Genomic DNA, 16,125 nt, shown 5'->3' with positions numbered 1-16,125 from the left:
GCAGGCAGATCACAAGGTCAAGAGATTGAGACCATCCTGGCCAACATGGTGAAACCCCATCTCTACTAAAAAATACAAAAATTAGCTGGGCATGGTGGCGCATGTCTATAGTCCCAGCTACTCAGGAAGCTGAGGCAGGAGAATTGCTTGAACCCGGGAAGCGGAGGTTGCAGTGAGCTGAGATCGCCACTGCACTCCAGCCTGGCACCTGGTGACAGAACAAGACTCTGTCTCAAAAACAAACAAACAAACAAAAAAACAAGTTAGTAAAACAATTCAAGTAAAAACACGACATTAACAATTTTAAGCACTGATCTTTTTTTCTATTATTATTGTTATGTACTGAAGTTGCTGACATCTGATAAGCACTGATCTTTAACATAAATGCATTTGAAAAGTCTGTAATTCAGAATTTTTAGTTGTTAGTTTCAATTATGATGTTCACATAATGGTTTTTAATTATAAAAATTTAAGAGCCTATAAAAACTATGTGGTACATGTTCTCTTCTACACAATATTCTGTATATAAACTATTTTATGAGTTTATGAGCTCTGTAATAAATACTCAATATCACAAATCAATATTCAATTTGCTGAAAAGAGGAGGAAACTAATCTCTCAAAGTTTTTGCATTCTGACATGTTGAGCAAGTCAGATTTTAGAAGCTTGATATCCCTGCTTATAAGTGACAATTTGGTTGTGAGGAGGTCCTCTACATACCTATTAGATTAACAAAAAAAACCCAAACCTGACAATATCAATCGCTACTGAGATATTAGACAACAACTCTCATATGTAGCTGGTAGGAATGCAAAATGGTTCTGGGACTCTGGAAAACTGTTAGGCATGGTTAAGTGTTAAAATACCATACAAACCAGCAATCCTGCTCCTAGGTAATAAGGAGGACAGGTACAGTGGCTCATGCCTGTAATCCCAGCACTTTGGGAGGCCGAGGCAGATGGATCACCTGAGGTCAGGAGTTCGAGACCAGCCTGGCTAACAGGGTGAAACCTTGTTTCTACTAAAAATACAAAAAATTAGCTGGATGTGGTGGCACGTGTCTGTAATTCCAGCTACTCAGGAGGCTGAGGCAGGAGAATCGCTTGAATAGGGAGGCAGAGGTTGCAGTGAGTTGAGATTGCACCATTGCATTCCACCTTGGGCAACAAGAGCAAAACTCCATCTCAAAAAAAAAAGGAGAGAAATAAATACGTTTATGAGAAATAAAAACCTATGTTCACAGGAAAACCTGTATGAAAATGTTATAGCAGCTTTCTTCATAATGGTCCCACACTAGAACACTACAAACATCCTCCAAATGGTGAATGTCTGAACACACGTGATACAGTGATACAATAGACTACTACTTAGCCATAAAAAAGAACAAACTAATTTATGAAACAACATGGATAGATTTTACATACATTTTTTGAAGTGAAAGAAGCTAGATTCAAAAAACTAAATGCTATATGATTCTATTTATATGACATTCTGGAAAAGGCAAAACCATAAATAGAGAAAACAGACCAGTGGTTATCAGAGGCTAGGGTGGAAGAAAGAATTGACTAAAGAGGAGCACAAAGAAATTTCTTGTAGGATGATGGAAGTGTTACATGCTTTGACTGCAGAGGTAGTTACACAATTGTACACATTGTTGAACCTAAAAAAAAGGATGAATTCTACTGTATACAAACAACAAACCTGACTTATAAAAATTGTGGGAACATAGAACCCATTGAGAGGGCCTTAAGCAGTTTAAAATCCCACTCTGAAGACTCTGACAAGCTGTTCTTCCTTCTCTCTATTGAAAATCATTACCCAAGTGAGAGGGGAAAATTACTGGGGAGAGGAAACCTTCAGGGATTCAAGAGAAATTATATGTAGAAAACTGCATTTATACATAAGATTAATTAGGAATGACTGTGACTTAGAAAAGCCTATTTATTCCATAAAAAGGTTTATTATAGGTTCCTACAAGCAGTAAGTTTTCTTATGTCTTTACTATAGACATTTATAAAAAAAAACTTTTTGGGAACAAAACTGTTATAACAACAAAGGCACATATCAATAGCATCCTATCTGCAAAGGTGCTTCTGAATTTCTATAGAAATGTATGGGACAACAGAGAAAATAGTTTGGCTGGAAACAAGTGAAGGCAATAAGGATTTTTCATAATTTTTTTCATTGAAAAACTGGATTTGATCAATTAAACCCTGTTACTTTTCTAAAAATTCAACAAGGCTTTGACTGTTTCAGGAATGGAAATAAAAAAAGAAGAAACATGGCAAGAGAAATTAAGCCAGATGCAAGCAATGTTTAACAGCACCATTGCTTTTGCCACTAGTTTTATTTATTTATTTATTTTTTGAGACAGAATCTCACTGTCACTTAGGCTGGGGTGGAGTGGCACGATCTTGGCTCATTACAACCTCCGCCTCCTGGGTTCAAGTGATTCTCCTGCCTCAGCCTCCAAGTAGCTGGGAGTACAGGTGCCCATCATGACGCCCAGCTAATTTTTTGTATTTTTAGTAGAGATGGGGTTTCACCATGTTAGCCAGGATGGTCTTGATGTCCTGATCTCATGATCTGCCCACCTTGGCCTCCCAAAGTGCTGGGATTACAGGAGTGAGTCACTGCACCCAACTAGTTTTATTTTTTTAAGAGATGGAAGAGTCTCACTATGTTGACCAGACTGGTCTTGAACTCCTGGGCTAAAGCAGTCTGCCTGCCCTAGCTAGCTTCTAAATGTGCTGGGATTACAGGCATGAGCCACCATGCCCAGGTGCCACTAGTTTCTTTAAAAAGATGTTGGATATTGTCCAAACATGTTTAAACATATTAATCAAACAGCAGATATCACAAGAATCTTGTTCTCAATGTTTGTAGAGCAGGATATTAAAAAAAAAATCTTACCTGATAACATCTTGAACAAGTCAGCCAATTGACTGTTCCCCACAATCGCCAGTATACATCTCTCCAAGATTTTAATTCTTCGAAAAGACTATTCAAATACTCATGAACATCCCACGTCTTATCTCTGGGGAAAGAGCCTCAATTTTACAAGCAAGTGATATAAACAATTTGTTTTATTTATTTATTTAATTATTATCTTTTTTGAGATGGAATTTTCCTCTTGTTGCCTAGGCTGGAGTGCAATGGCATGATTTCAGCTCACTGCAACCTCCACCTCCAGGATTCAAGCAATTCTCCTGCCTTAGACTTCCAAGTAGCTGGATTACAGGTGTGTGTCACCACGCCCGGCTAATTTTGTATTTTTAGTAGAGATGGGGTTTCACCATGTTAGTCAGGCTGGTCTCCTGATCTTAAGTGATCCACCTGCCTTGGCCTCTGAAAGTGCTGGGATTACAGGTGTGAGCCACTGTGCCCAGCCTAAACAATTTGTTTTAAACAAATGTTTTTAAAGTTGTGGCTTATTTCCAAGAATATTCCCTAATGATGGCTATGATGCAGACTACACTGAAAGGTAGGTTAAATTTCATTTGGGAGTTTGTATATTTTATGGACAACAGGAAAAGGTATGAATGATTAAACACCAAATTATTTTACAAAGCCAGATAAAGAATTACCAATTAAATATAGTTGGAACAGGCCAACAGTTGGGAATTAGGCATATGTTAAATGGAAACTTTATTCTAACTGCCTATGTTATAAGACAAATTACTAGTTACTGGTAATTCTAAACATTAGAATCATTAATGTATTAGTACTTTATGTCACTAATGCATTACTAATAACATTTCATTAATGTACTAGTATTTTGCACTATTTTCAAATTTTTTTTTAGTAATTGAACAAATACAGAATATACAATCAGGTCTTGGTAATACACATTTTAAAATTAAGTAACATAAATTTAAAAAATAGCAAAGGCTCAAAACCATATTTGCTACGGTCATATGCAACTCGTTTTTTTTGAGACAGTGTCTTACTCTGTCACCCAGCCTGGAGTGCAGTGGTGCAATTATCATAGCTCACTGGGCTCAAGTGATCCTCCCACCTCAGCCTCCTGAGTAGCTGGGATAACAGGCATGCGTCATCACAACTGGGTAATTTGTTTTTTCCCTGAGATGGAGTTTCGCTCTTTCGCCCAGGCTGGAGTGAAGTAGTGCGATCTCGGTTCACTGCAACCTCTGCCTGCTTGGGTTCAAGCGATTCCCCTGCCTCAGCCTCCCAAGTAGCTGAGACTACAGGTGCATGCCACCACACCTGGCTAATTTTTGTATTTTTAGTAGAGATGGGATTTCACCATGTTGGCCAGGCTGGTCCCGAACTCTTAACCTCAGGTAATCCACTTGCCTCAGCCTCCCAAAGTGCTGGGATTGCAGGCATGAGCCACCACGCCTGGCCTACATCTGGCTAATTTAAAACATTTTTTTTTTTTTGTAGAGATGGGGGTCTCGCTATGTTGCCCAGGCTGGTCTTAAACTACTGCCCTTAAGAAATCCTCCTGACTCAGCCTCCCAAACTGCTGGGATTACAGGCCTGATTCTAAGTCTTTATTTTAATCTTCCCTAACTTTTGCTGGTTTTGTGCTTAGCTCAACAAATAAAATATCATGATGTTATTCCAACTTACATGGGCACATTTGTCTTAAAAGTAATATGTATACATCTGCCAGGAATGGTAGCTCACACCTGTAACCTTAGCACTTTGAGCAGTTGAAGTGGGAGGATCGTTTGAGCCTTGAGGCCAGGAGTTGAAGACCAACCTTGGCAACACAGTGAAACCATGTGCACATGTACGCATGCAAACACGCATGTACACACACGCGTGCACACACGCGCGCACACACACACACAAAATTGTCAGGTTTCCAGATGTGGTAGCATGCAGCCATGGTCCTAGTTCAGGAGGCTGACATGGGAGGATTGCTTGAGAGCCCAGGAGTTCAAGGCTGCAGTGAGCTATGATCGTACCTCTGTACTTCACCCTGAGCAACAGAGAGAGACTGTGAGCTAAGAAAAAAATTATACATCAACTGCTGACTTGTAAGAAAATACTTTGGATAAAACATAAAAAATGGATGTTGAAGTTAATATCAATTATTTTTTTCACATACTACTAATAGGTATTGTTGTCAGAATGGAAGTAATTTTCTAAAGGTAAATCAAGTCTCAAGACAAAAGCAAAATAAAATTCCATAAAATACTTATAATAACTAATGAAAATTCCTTGATTATTGTACTGAAAGAAAAATGCAATATTTCAAAGTTGACTGTAGTATTTTTTTTTTTTTGAGACAAAGTCTCGCTCTTGTCACCCAGGCTGGAGTGCAGTGGTGCGATCTCAGCTCACTGCAACCTCTACCTCTCAGGTTCAAGCAATTCTCCTGCCTCAGCCTCCTGAGTAGCTGGGACTACAGGCGTGTGCCACCATGCCCGGCTAATTTTTTGTATTTTTACTAGAGACAGGGTTTCACTATGTTAGCCAGAATGGTCTCGATATCCTGACCTTGTGATCCACTCGCCTCAGCCTCCCAAAGTACTGGGATTACAGGTGTGATCCACTGTGCCTGGCCAACTGTACTATTAATACTAGGGCCAAATTAAGTGCTGTTCTGTATTTCTGTGTTAATGTTTAAAATATTAAATTTACCAGGCACAAATATATATGTGTATGTGTAAATATATATATATGAAATTTAACATTTGTAGGTTTTCTTTTACAAAAGTATATGCTATAAATTTGTAATACAGAAAAAAGAACAAAAAGAGTACTAAAATCATCTGTAATATTATCACTGAAAGGTAACACTACAGCTAACATTTTAGTGAACATCTATTATTTTAACCACTAACAACTTTTATGTATGTATATACTCTTTTATAACTTTGTTTTTAAGAAACAAGGTCTTGCTCTGTAGTCCAGACTTCAGTTCAGTGGCATGATCCTAGCATTGCAACCTCAAACGCCTGGGATCAAATGATCCTCCTGCCTCAGTCTCCTAGCTAGGACTACAGATGTGTGCCACCATGCTCAGCTAATTTTTAAACTGTTTGTAGAGACAGGGTCTGGCTATGTTGCCCAGGCTGGTCTCAAACTCCTGGCATCAAATAATCCTCTCACCTCAGCCTTCCAAAATGCTGAGAATACATGCAAGAAGATCTCTTGCACCCAGGAGTTTAAGGCTGTGGTGAGCTATGATCACACCACTGCATTTCAGCCTGAATGATACTGGATGAAGGATGTTGTCAAAGAATACACATTTTAAAGTTTCTGCTTTCCTGAGACATTATACCAAGTTACAACACCCACCCTCAACTCAGAATGAGAACTTGTTCTGAACATAAAGAGAAAAATGTATGTATGTATGCATGTATTTCGAGATGGAGTTTCACTCTTGTTGCCCAGGCTGGAGTGCAATGTCATGATCTCGGCTGACTGCAACCTCTGCTCCCGGATTCAAGTGATTCTCCTGCCTCAGCCTCCCAAGTAGCTGGGATTACAGGTGCGTACCACCATGCCCAGCTAATTTTTATTTTATTTTTTTTGAGACAGAGCCCTGCTCTATCACCAGGCTGGAAGTGCAACGGCACAATCTCAGCTCACTGCAACCTCTGCCTCTCAGGTTTAAGCAATTCCCCTGCCTCAGCCTCCTGAGTAGAGTTGGGACTACAGGCACGCACCACCATGCCCGGCTAATTTTTTGTATTTAGTAGAGATGGGGTTTCACCATGTTGGTCAGGCTGGTCTCAAACTCCTCACCTGAGGTGAAACACCTGCCTTGGCTTCCCAAAGTGCTGGGATTACAGGTGTGAGCCACCACGCCTGGCCTATGTATTAACGAAATACTATTAAAGTATGAAGAACAAATAGATGACAGAAAATCCAACGTTAAAGACAATTTTCCTCACTCACCAAAATTTACCTGAAAGTAAACTTGGTTCTCTTGTAAAATTCAACATAACATTTGTACAGATAACTAAAATCTGTTAGTGAAAAGAAAGCATTTTAATGGCACTGACCAGAATATCTTTCAAGATTAATACACAAAAATTTTTATCATTTTAATGTTTAAAACATTATGAAATTTACCCAGTAAATAAAATGTACTGACAACTATCTTGTTTTGAAAGTAGTATTTTTCTAAATGAAAGCTGTATTACATGCAGAAAAGATGTTATCCCATTTCTTATAAAAGTAGTTACATTTTAATAAATATGCTAGAAATTCACATTTAAAAAAATCTGTATTTTATCTTCACTACACCTTATGTGAATATAGACAATATTTCCATGTCGATCCACATTGATTTTTCCAGGAATACAAGGAATTCTTCTTTCTGTTTCTTTTGTTAAAAGTTTCTTACACAAACAGCATCTATAAACAAAGAAGATACAAAAAACATCCAGGAAGAAGAATGTAAATGTAGTAAATTAAAGAATATAGCTGCATTATAAAGCATACCAAAAGAAAAAACATGTTACCATACCTATACAATGTCGCTGCATTACTGCGAGAATCTGGATTCAAGTACTCAGGATCAAATAGTCTTTCAATCTTCTTACAAAAAAGTTTGCTGTTAACAACAAATGACCAAAATATTAATTTTCTACATTTACTTCATAGTGATAAAAATAAACCTATCTGTACATTTGTAAAATAAGATTAATAAATCCTTAGTGGCTCTCTTTGGGAGTTTGTAATAGATTTTTAGTGTTCTAAGTAATAAACTTACTAAAGAACTGCTTGATCAATCATCTATTTTCTCATAAAAAATAAGCTTGATGAATAGCTATCTTTTAGTCATTTTTAAATTGCATTTTATTTTATTTTTTTAGAGACAGGGTCTTGCTCCATCACCCAGGCTGGAGTGCAGTGGTGCTTCAGACTCCAGGGCCTCAAACTCTTGGGCTCAGGCGATCTCCCACATCAGCCTCCCAAGTAGCAAGGACTACAAGTGTGTGCCACCACACTCAGCTAATTAAAAAAAAAAGTCTCTAGAGATGGGGGTTGGCTATGTTGCCCAGGCTGGTCTCAGACTCCTGGCCTTCAAGTAATCCTCCTGCTTTGGCCTCCCAAAGTGCTGGGATTATAGGTTTGAGCCACCTTGCCCAACCTCTTTTAGTCCTTTGTTACTGGGATATCCCAGATTAAAGATTTTGAGAATTTAACAACCCAAACCTACCAATAACTAGGTATATGATCTTTAGCAACTTATTTAACCTCTTTGAACCTTGTTTTCTCAACTATATAAAGTGTGGTTAGTATGTCCAATCTCATAAAATTTTATGAGGGTTAAGTGATGTTTTTAAAGGGTACCAAATATAGTTTTAACCATTCAATAAACATTAACTATTATTGTGCATAATATAACTGAACTTGAGTCTTCTAAGTATGTCTTTAATTCCAAATGTATATCCTACCTGTCTCCATTTTTCCTTGTATAAGGTCTTCTGCTATTAAAAGCCAAATCTGGATTTATAATTCCATTCCTGTTTTCAGTTATTTAGTTCTTGGATAATTCCTCCCTGTCTCGTTCCCCTTAAGGATTAAGTTATTGAATAATCCTCTGCATTATTAATTTATTCCTAATGGATCATTCTGATCAGCATATACACATACTCTAGTATCTTCCTTCTTAAAAAAAAAAAAAGTCCTCTCTTGAGGCTGCCTATCCCTAATAGCTACTGCTAATTTTTTTCAGCAATCATTCAAAGTAAAACAACTGCAAAAAAGTTTTCTAAATCCATTTGGTCACATTTCTATCCCCATCCTTCTCTATGTGATAGCAGGATTTCACACATTTGGTCACTTAAACATATCTTCCCTTGGAGACCTTCTTTCCTTCCGCCTTCACTTCTACTTCACTTGCTCCTCCTTCTCAGGCTCTTACTGGCTACTTCTCCTCTGTTGAATCTCTAAATACTGGGTAGTCTTTATCAATACTATCTTGCTAACAATTAGAAAATAAAATAAATTAGAGTAGCATTCACAACAGCATCAAAAATTTTAAATACCTAGGAATAAATTTAATTTAAAAAAGGGGGGTATGGTGACTCACACCTGTAGTTCCAAAACTTTGGGAGGTCAAGGTGGGAGGATGTTTGAGCCCAGGAGTTGGAGGCTACAGTAAGCCATGACTGCACCACCACACTCCAGCTTGGGTGACTGAGTGAGATCCTATCTCAAAAAATAAAATAAAATAAATAAGGAAAAATATCTCTACATTGAAAACTTTGTACAAGATACTAGTGAAATATCAAATTAATGAAAGGTTATACCATATTCATGGATTGAAAGATACAGTATTATTAAAATGTTAAATCTTCCCAAATTGATCTACAGATTACATTAATCCCAAATTCCAGCAGGTTTATACATTAATCCCAAATTCCAGCAGTTTATACGTTTGTGAGAAAGAGAAAATGGGCAAGCTGATTATCAAATTCATATAGAAATGCCAAGAATTTAATAGTCAAGACTACAGTCTTGAAGATAGGCAAAACTTGAGAATTTAAATTACCAGGTACCAAAAATTATTACAAGGCTATCATAATTAAGACAGTGTGCTGACCGGGTGCGGTGGCTCATGCCTGTAATCTCAGCACTTTGGCAGGGTGAGGAGGGCAGACCACCTGAGATCAGAAGTTCAAGACCAGCTTGGCCAGCATGGTGAAACCCCATCTCTACTAAAAATACAAAAATTAGCTGGCTGTGGTGGTGGGTGCCTATAATCCAAGCTATTTGGAAGGCTGAGGCGGAAGAATTGCTTGAACCCAGGAGGCAGAGGTTGCAGTGAGCCATGATCACACAATTGCATTCCAGCCTGGGCGACAAGAACTCTGTCTCAAAAACAAAAAACAAAACTCTGTGTCAAAAAAAAAAAATGTGTTACTGATACAAGAAAAGACAAAAATCAATAGAACAAAAAGGACAATTTGGAAATAGATCTCACACAGACCTCACATACAGTAAAAGTGCCACTCCAGTGGGGGAAAGAATGTTCTTTTTAACATATGGTATTGTGTCAACCAGATATCTATTTTGGAAAAAAAAATAAACCTTGACCCCTATCTCATGCCATACAAAAAAATTAATTCAAGATGAGTAACAGAAAAACATAGGACAATGTCTTTAGCACTTTTAGGGAAGCAAAGACTGAACAGGACATACAAAAAATGTATGGCCTCTTGCTATGGAACTCTCATCCAGTTTCATGGTTTCAAATCCCATTTACTCTTAAATTTCAATTTTAAGTCCTGACCTTTGACCTAAACTCCAGACTAAATATATCCAACTATCCACCTGCCATCCCACCTGGATGTCCAAGAAGTATGTTAAACAATCTCAAAAAGACCTAAATCTATCTCTTAATTTCCCTCACCCCATCCCTTCTCCCTCAATCTTTCCTTTCTCTATTAATAGCACCACCATCCACTTAGTTGCTCAAGCTGAAAACCTAATAATTATCCTGGAATCCTCTCTCTCTTCCCACATCATTACGTTAATGTATCTGTCAAATCTAATAACTGAATCCATCCACTTCTTTCCAGCTCTGCTGTTTCTACTCTAGTTCATTTCTCAACAGACTACTGCACCAGCCTCTTAACAGGTCTCCTTGCTTCTTACATCCCTAATGTCTATTCTCCACATAGCAACAAAAATGGTCTCTTAAAAACAAAACAGATCACGTCACTCCCCTGCTTCCATTCACACATAAAGTATATCCTCTTTGCTATGACCTAAGTGGCCCCTAAATGATATAACCACTGCTGACCTCATTTCATACCACTCTTCCCTTTATCTAAGGTCTGTTTCAATAATTTTTATTTTTTTAGAAATGGGTCTTGCTATATTGCCCAGGCTGGAGTGCAGTGGCTATTCACTGGGATAACTGTAGTGCCCTTCAGCTCTGAACACCTGGCCTCAAGCAATTATCCCACCTCAGCCTCTTGAGTAGTGTCTCTATAATTTTTAAAATAATTTACTATCACTGTATGTTCATATGTCCATTATACATATGAGATTATACATCATACATATCACCTGAGATCAGGAGTTCAAGACCAGTAATTAGTTATTACAAAGTAACTAACTACTAATTTTTATCTTGAGTCATTGGCTCTGGATAAATTTTACTTCACTTTACTTACTTCATTTAAAATAAAATAGAAATGTATTTCTATATATATTCTAAAAATAGAGTATTTTGGCCAGGCATGGTGGCTCACACCTGTAATCCTGACACTTTGGGAGGCTAAGTGGGGTGGATCACTTGAGCCCAGGAGTTCAAGACCAGGCTGGGCAATGAGGCAAAACCCCATCGCTACAAAAAATACAAAAATTAGCTGTGCGTGGTGGCGTGTGCCTGTGGTTCCAGCTGCTTGGAAGGCTGAGGTAGAAGGATAGCTTGAGCCTGGAGGTGAAGGTTGCAGCCGAGATCTTGCTACTGCACTCCAGCCTGGGCGAGAGAGACCCAATCAAAATAATAAAAATAATAAGCTAACTATAAGTGAAAAGAGAGAGTAAAAATTAATTTCAAAAACTGGGCAACAAAGTGAGACCCTGTCTCTATACACAAAAAAAAATTTTTTAAGTTAGCTGGGCATAGTGGTGCATGCCTGTAGTCCCAGCTACTTGGGAGGCTGAGGTGGGAGGATCACTTGAGCTCAGGAGCTTGAGAGTACAGTGAGCCAAGACTGCACCACTGCACTCCAGCCTAAACAACAGAGTGAGAACCTTTCTCAAAAAAGAAAAAGAAAGAATATTTCACTCACATGAAATAGGAAATAGAAATATATTTCTTTTAACAAGGTTATTAGGTTTAAAATTAAATTTTTGAAATTACCTTCTAAACTTATCTTTTTTGTCCTTTAAATCATCAACTTCATTGTGTGTGAACAGATCAGCTATACGTGTGAGAAGATTTGCATTAATACAGTTCATGTTGCATGGGGTAGCTACTATGGCATTCATATTTTTGTGGCAATACTGAATACATTGTTCAACCTAAAAAATTAATAGAAAATAAATGTTGAAAACAGTAGCATGAAGGATAATGTCAAAGCAATACCTTTCAAAGATAAAATCCATTAAAAGTCTAATCCATATGTTGTTAGGCACTAACTGTGTTTTGCCTATTTGACTTAATCTACACTGTTCCAAAGGTAATCCAGCAGGTCTAATTTGTAACAACATATATATATATATATATATATATATATATATACCTAAAAAATTATTTTCAACCTTCTTTAGAATATTTCAAATAATAATGCATCTTTTAAAATTGTGGCAGGTATAACTCTTAGTCTAGAAACTCAAGTGTACAGAATATGTAACTTGTTTTTTTCTTTTGTCGAGATGGAATTTTGCTGTTGCCCAAGCTGGAGTGCCGTGGCACAATCTCGGCTCTCTGCAACCTCCGCCTCCCGGGTTCAAGTTATTCTCCTGCCACAGCCTCCCTAATAGCTGGGCTTATAGGCGCCCACCACCATGCCCAGCTAATTTTTGTATTTTTAGTAGAGATGGGGTTTTTACCATGTTGGCCAGGCTGGTGTTAAACTCCTGACCTCGTGATCCGCCTGCCTTGGCCTCCCAAGTGCTGGGATTACAGGCGTGAGCCACCGTGCTCAGTCTGTAACTTCTTATAATTAAACTTAGTTATAACATTAAACCTCCTTTTCCTTGGGTGGCAGAAACAAAATTTCAGTCAATTCAGAATTTTCTCAGTTGTGTTGGGTTTGCTCTCTTCTTTACTTCTTCTCTCTCCAACCTGAGGTATGTTCATTTGCTTTAAAAGTAAACAGAGGCTAAAAATGTATTCTTCCAAACCTTTATGCTTATGGCATAAAAAATATCCTTTAGGGCTTAGATTTCAAAACTCAAAAGATTTCAAAAATTTCAAAACCAAAAAACTCGTTTAGTCTCTGCTTTTTTTCTGTAACTCTTCCCTGAAGCAAGTGGTATCAGCTGGGCTAAATAGGGAAGAGCTAAGGAGTAGAAAGAATACAGGGAATTGGCCAGGGCTGGTGGCTCACACCTGTGATCCCAGGACTTTGGGAGGTCAAGTCACTTGAGCCCAGGAGTTTGAGACCAGCCTGGATAACACAGCAAGACCCCCACACCGTCTCTATTTAATTAAAAAAATAAAAGAATACAGGGAACTAGTACAAATCCCAAAGAATCAAATAAACAAACATCACATTTGCTAACATAGAAAAGGAGTATTCTGGCTGGGTGTGGTGGCTCACACCTGTCCCCAGCACTTTGGGAGGCCAAGGCAGGTGGATTGCTTGAGATTAGGAGTTCGAGACCAGCCTGGGCAAATAGCAAAATCCCATCTCTATAAAAAATAGAAAAATTAGCTGGGCATATTGGCATGCACCTGTAGTTCCAGCTACTCGGGAGGCTGAGGTGGGAGGATCATTCGAGCCTGAGAGGCAGAGGTTGCAATGAGCTGAGATCATGCCACTGCACTCCAGCCTGGGCAACACAGTGAGACTCTGTTAAAAAAAAAAAAATCATACTCTTGAATTAACAGTAGTTTTTTAAATTATTTTTTGAATTAATAATTTTAGTAAAGTGTCTCAGAATTTTGTAGACACTTGAAGGAAAAGAAAGTGTAAGTGAATAGAAGCACTTTTTATTTTTTCACTTTTGATTTTTTTTTAAGTCAATACTTACTAATGAATCCATTTGTAAAAACTCTGAAGAAATAAGAATTGAAATGACATTTCCTGGCTCTAAAAAAAAGAAATAAATAAATTAGATTTTCCTTTTGATGAGTACCCCAATCTCCTCTGAACAGGCTCCTTCTCACCTTAAAAGAGGATGTCACTATAATAAGAATAATTTAATATAATACTTACTATAGCTTATGGGGTTAGATATACAAAAGAAAGAAAATTCAGTTGTAAAACTTAGGGTATATAGAAAATGCACAATAAATTCACCCTGGAGTTAGATTCATATAAAGTAAAAAGACTCCAGCTAAAGATATATGTAATCTTCTTGACTAAATCAGGGAAGAAGATAATTGAGACTATAATTCACTGCAGATAAAAGTAATAGAAAAATTTTAAAATTACTAATGAGAGCACTTGTCATTAGAACAGTTATTTTAAAAAGAGGTCAAGGCTTGTTATGAAAAAATATTTAATTTTAAGAGATTCTGAAAGATAAGAAAAAATTTATTACTGCAGAGTACTAAACTTGTTTCCTAAAGGCATAGTGAGTGAGCTTTCAGGCATACAGAGAGAAAGAGAGATGCTGCCTGATGCTGTAGTTTAGCAAACCTGTCATCTCCCATGAGGTATGTTTAAGGAAAAGAAAAAAGCACTGTTTTGCATCATTACAGTACTAAGACAATTCTAAATAAAGGACTAAACAATGGTTAAAATAAGTAATCCCAACCTTTTTCTATATAACAATTCTAGATTCAAAGTTCTTCAATACAAATGGTGAAGGGAGGAAGAAGCTGGTGAAAAAGCTCCTCAGGAAATGGTAATATACCCCATTCCAGTTAGGAACAAGTGGCTGGATTATTAGAAATTTAATTAGGCATTTTGGTAGTTTTCCTGCTTAGAATAAAAACTGCTTTTGTAAATGTTTATATTTAAAGCCACTGATTTAAGGTCAAAGATAACAGAATGACTAGTTTTCCTCCCTTCCTCCCTTTCAGACGGGGGACTATAGGCGCCCGCCACTATGCTTGGCTAATTTTGGTATTTTTAGTAGAGATGGGGTTTCACCATATTGGCCAGGCTGCTCTTGAACTCCTTACCTCGTGATCCACATGCCTCAGGCTCCTAATGCGCTGGGATTATAGCCATGAGCCACCATGCCCAGCTTTTTTTTTTTTTTTGAGATGGAGTCTGGCTCTGTCGCTCAGGCTGTAGTACAGTGGTGGGATCTCAGCTCACTGCAAACTTGTCTCTGGTTGCAGTGATTAAAGAGATTCTCCTGCCTCAGTCTCCTAAGTAGCTAGGACTACAGGCGTGCACCCCGACACCAGGCTAATTTTTTTGGTATTTTTAGTAGAGATGGGGTTTTACCATGCAGGCCAGGCTTGCTGCATTTCTTTTACCTTTACTACACACATAAATATGCTGAATCAAATAATTTTTTTCTCTCTATATGTTTTGATTTTTATTTCACACATACATATTATAGCCAATTAGCCTGAAATGTCTGGACTCTGGCTGAAATTTTTGATTTAGCAATCTTGTAATTTTTACTTATGGGCAACTAGAAACTTTTCCTATTAATTTGATCACTAAAGAATATAATACATTAGGGCCAGGCGCGGTGGCTCAAGCCTGTAATCCCAGCACTTTGGGAGGCCGAGGTGGGTGGATCACAAGGTCAAGAAATCGAGACCATCCTGGTCAACATGGTGAAATCCTGTCTCTACTAAAAATACAAAAACTAGCTGGGCATGGTGGCGCGCGCCTGTAGTCCCAGCTACTCGGGAGGCTGAGGCAGGAGAACTGCTTGAACCCAGGAGGCAGAAGTTGCAGTGAGCCGTGATTGTGCCACTGCACTCCAGCCTGGCACCTGGCAACAAAGTGAGACTCTGTCTCAAAAAAAAAAAAAGAATATAATACATTATTAACTTTTTTGGAAAACTTTTACACTGTCAGTATAGATTTATTTTCCAGTAAGAGTTCTCTTTTAATACTACTGTAAATAGCAATTCTAGTGCATAGAAAGACTATTAAACTAAAAGTGTGATTATACAAGTATATGCCCACTGAAATATTACTAAGGTAATTCTACTAGTATGCTATCATTTAGAACACTGGTTTTTGAACTTTTGATCTCAGGACCCCTTCACAATCTCAAAAACTGAGAATCCTAAAGGGTTTTTCTTTATGTGGGTTGTATCTGCCAATATTTATCACATTTAAAATCAAGAAATTCAAAAAAAATTAATTCATTTAAAAAGAACAACAAAAGGCCAGGCACGGTGGCTCACACCTGTAATCCCAGCACTTTGGGAGGCTGAGGTTGGTGGATCACGAGGTCAGGAGTTCGAGACCAGTCTGACCAACATGGTAAAACCCCGTCTCTACTAAAAATACAAAAATTAGTCAGGCATGGTGGCATGTGCCTGTAATCCCAGCTACTCAGGAGGCTGAGGCAGGAAAATTGCTTGAA

The 16,125-nt window shown here is 37.9% G+C and overlaps 1 protein-coding gene across 5 annotated transcripts in view; it reads right to left on the bottom strand.

The window, feature by feature from the left end:
* Window positions 1-16,125, bottom strand: part of SANBR (SANT and BTB domain regulator of CSR) — a 65,887-nt gene that overhangs the window by 33,112 nt on the left and 16,650 nt on the right. For all 5 annotated transcript variants that reach the window (XR_001111508.3, XM_012477264.2, XM_012477263.3 and 2 more), the window contains 5 exons: window positions 13,651-13,709; window positions 11,813-11,973; window positions 7,454-7,540; window positions 7,231-7,341; window positions 2,914-3,037 (listed from right to left, as the gene is read on the bottom strand). Coding sequence is in view for 4 of the 5 variants with exons in the window: in XM_012477264.2 (XP_012332687.1) it covers window positions 2,914-3,037; window positions 7,231-7,341; window positions 7,454-7,540; window positions 11,813-11,973; window positions 13,651-13,709 (542 nt within the window). In the remaining variant the exon portion in view is untranslated. The remainder of the gene's footprint in view (window positions 1-2,913; window positions 3,038-7,230; window positions 7,342-7,453; window positions 7,541-11,812; window positions 11,974-13,650; window positions 13,710-16,125) is intronic.

This window comes from Aotus nancymaae, unplaced genomic scaffold (genome assembly GCF_030222135.1).
Source record: "Aotus nancymaae isolate 86718 unplaced genomic scaffold, 86718_ANA_hifiasm-v0.15.2.pri h1tg000057l, whole genome shotgun sequence".
In the NCBI taxonomy this organism is placed as follows: Eukaryota; Metazoa; Chordata; class Mammalia; order Primates; family Aotidae; genus Aotus; species Aotus nancymaae.
This window is presented reverse-complemented; position numbering and strand designations above follow the sequence as displayed.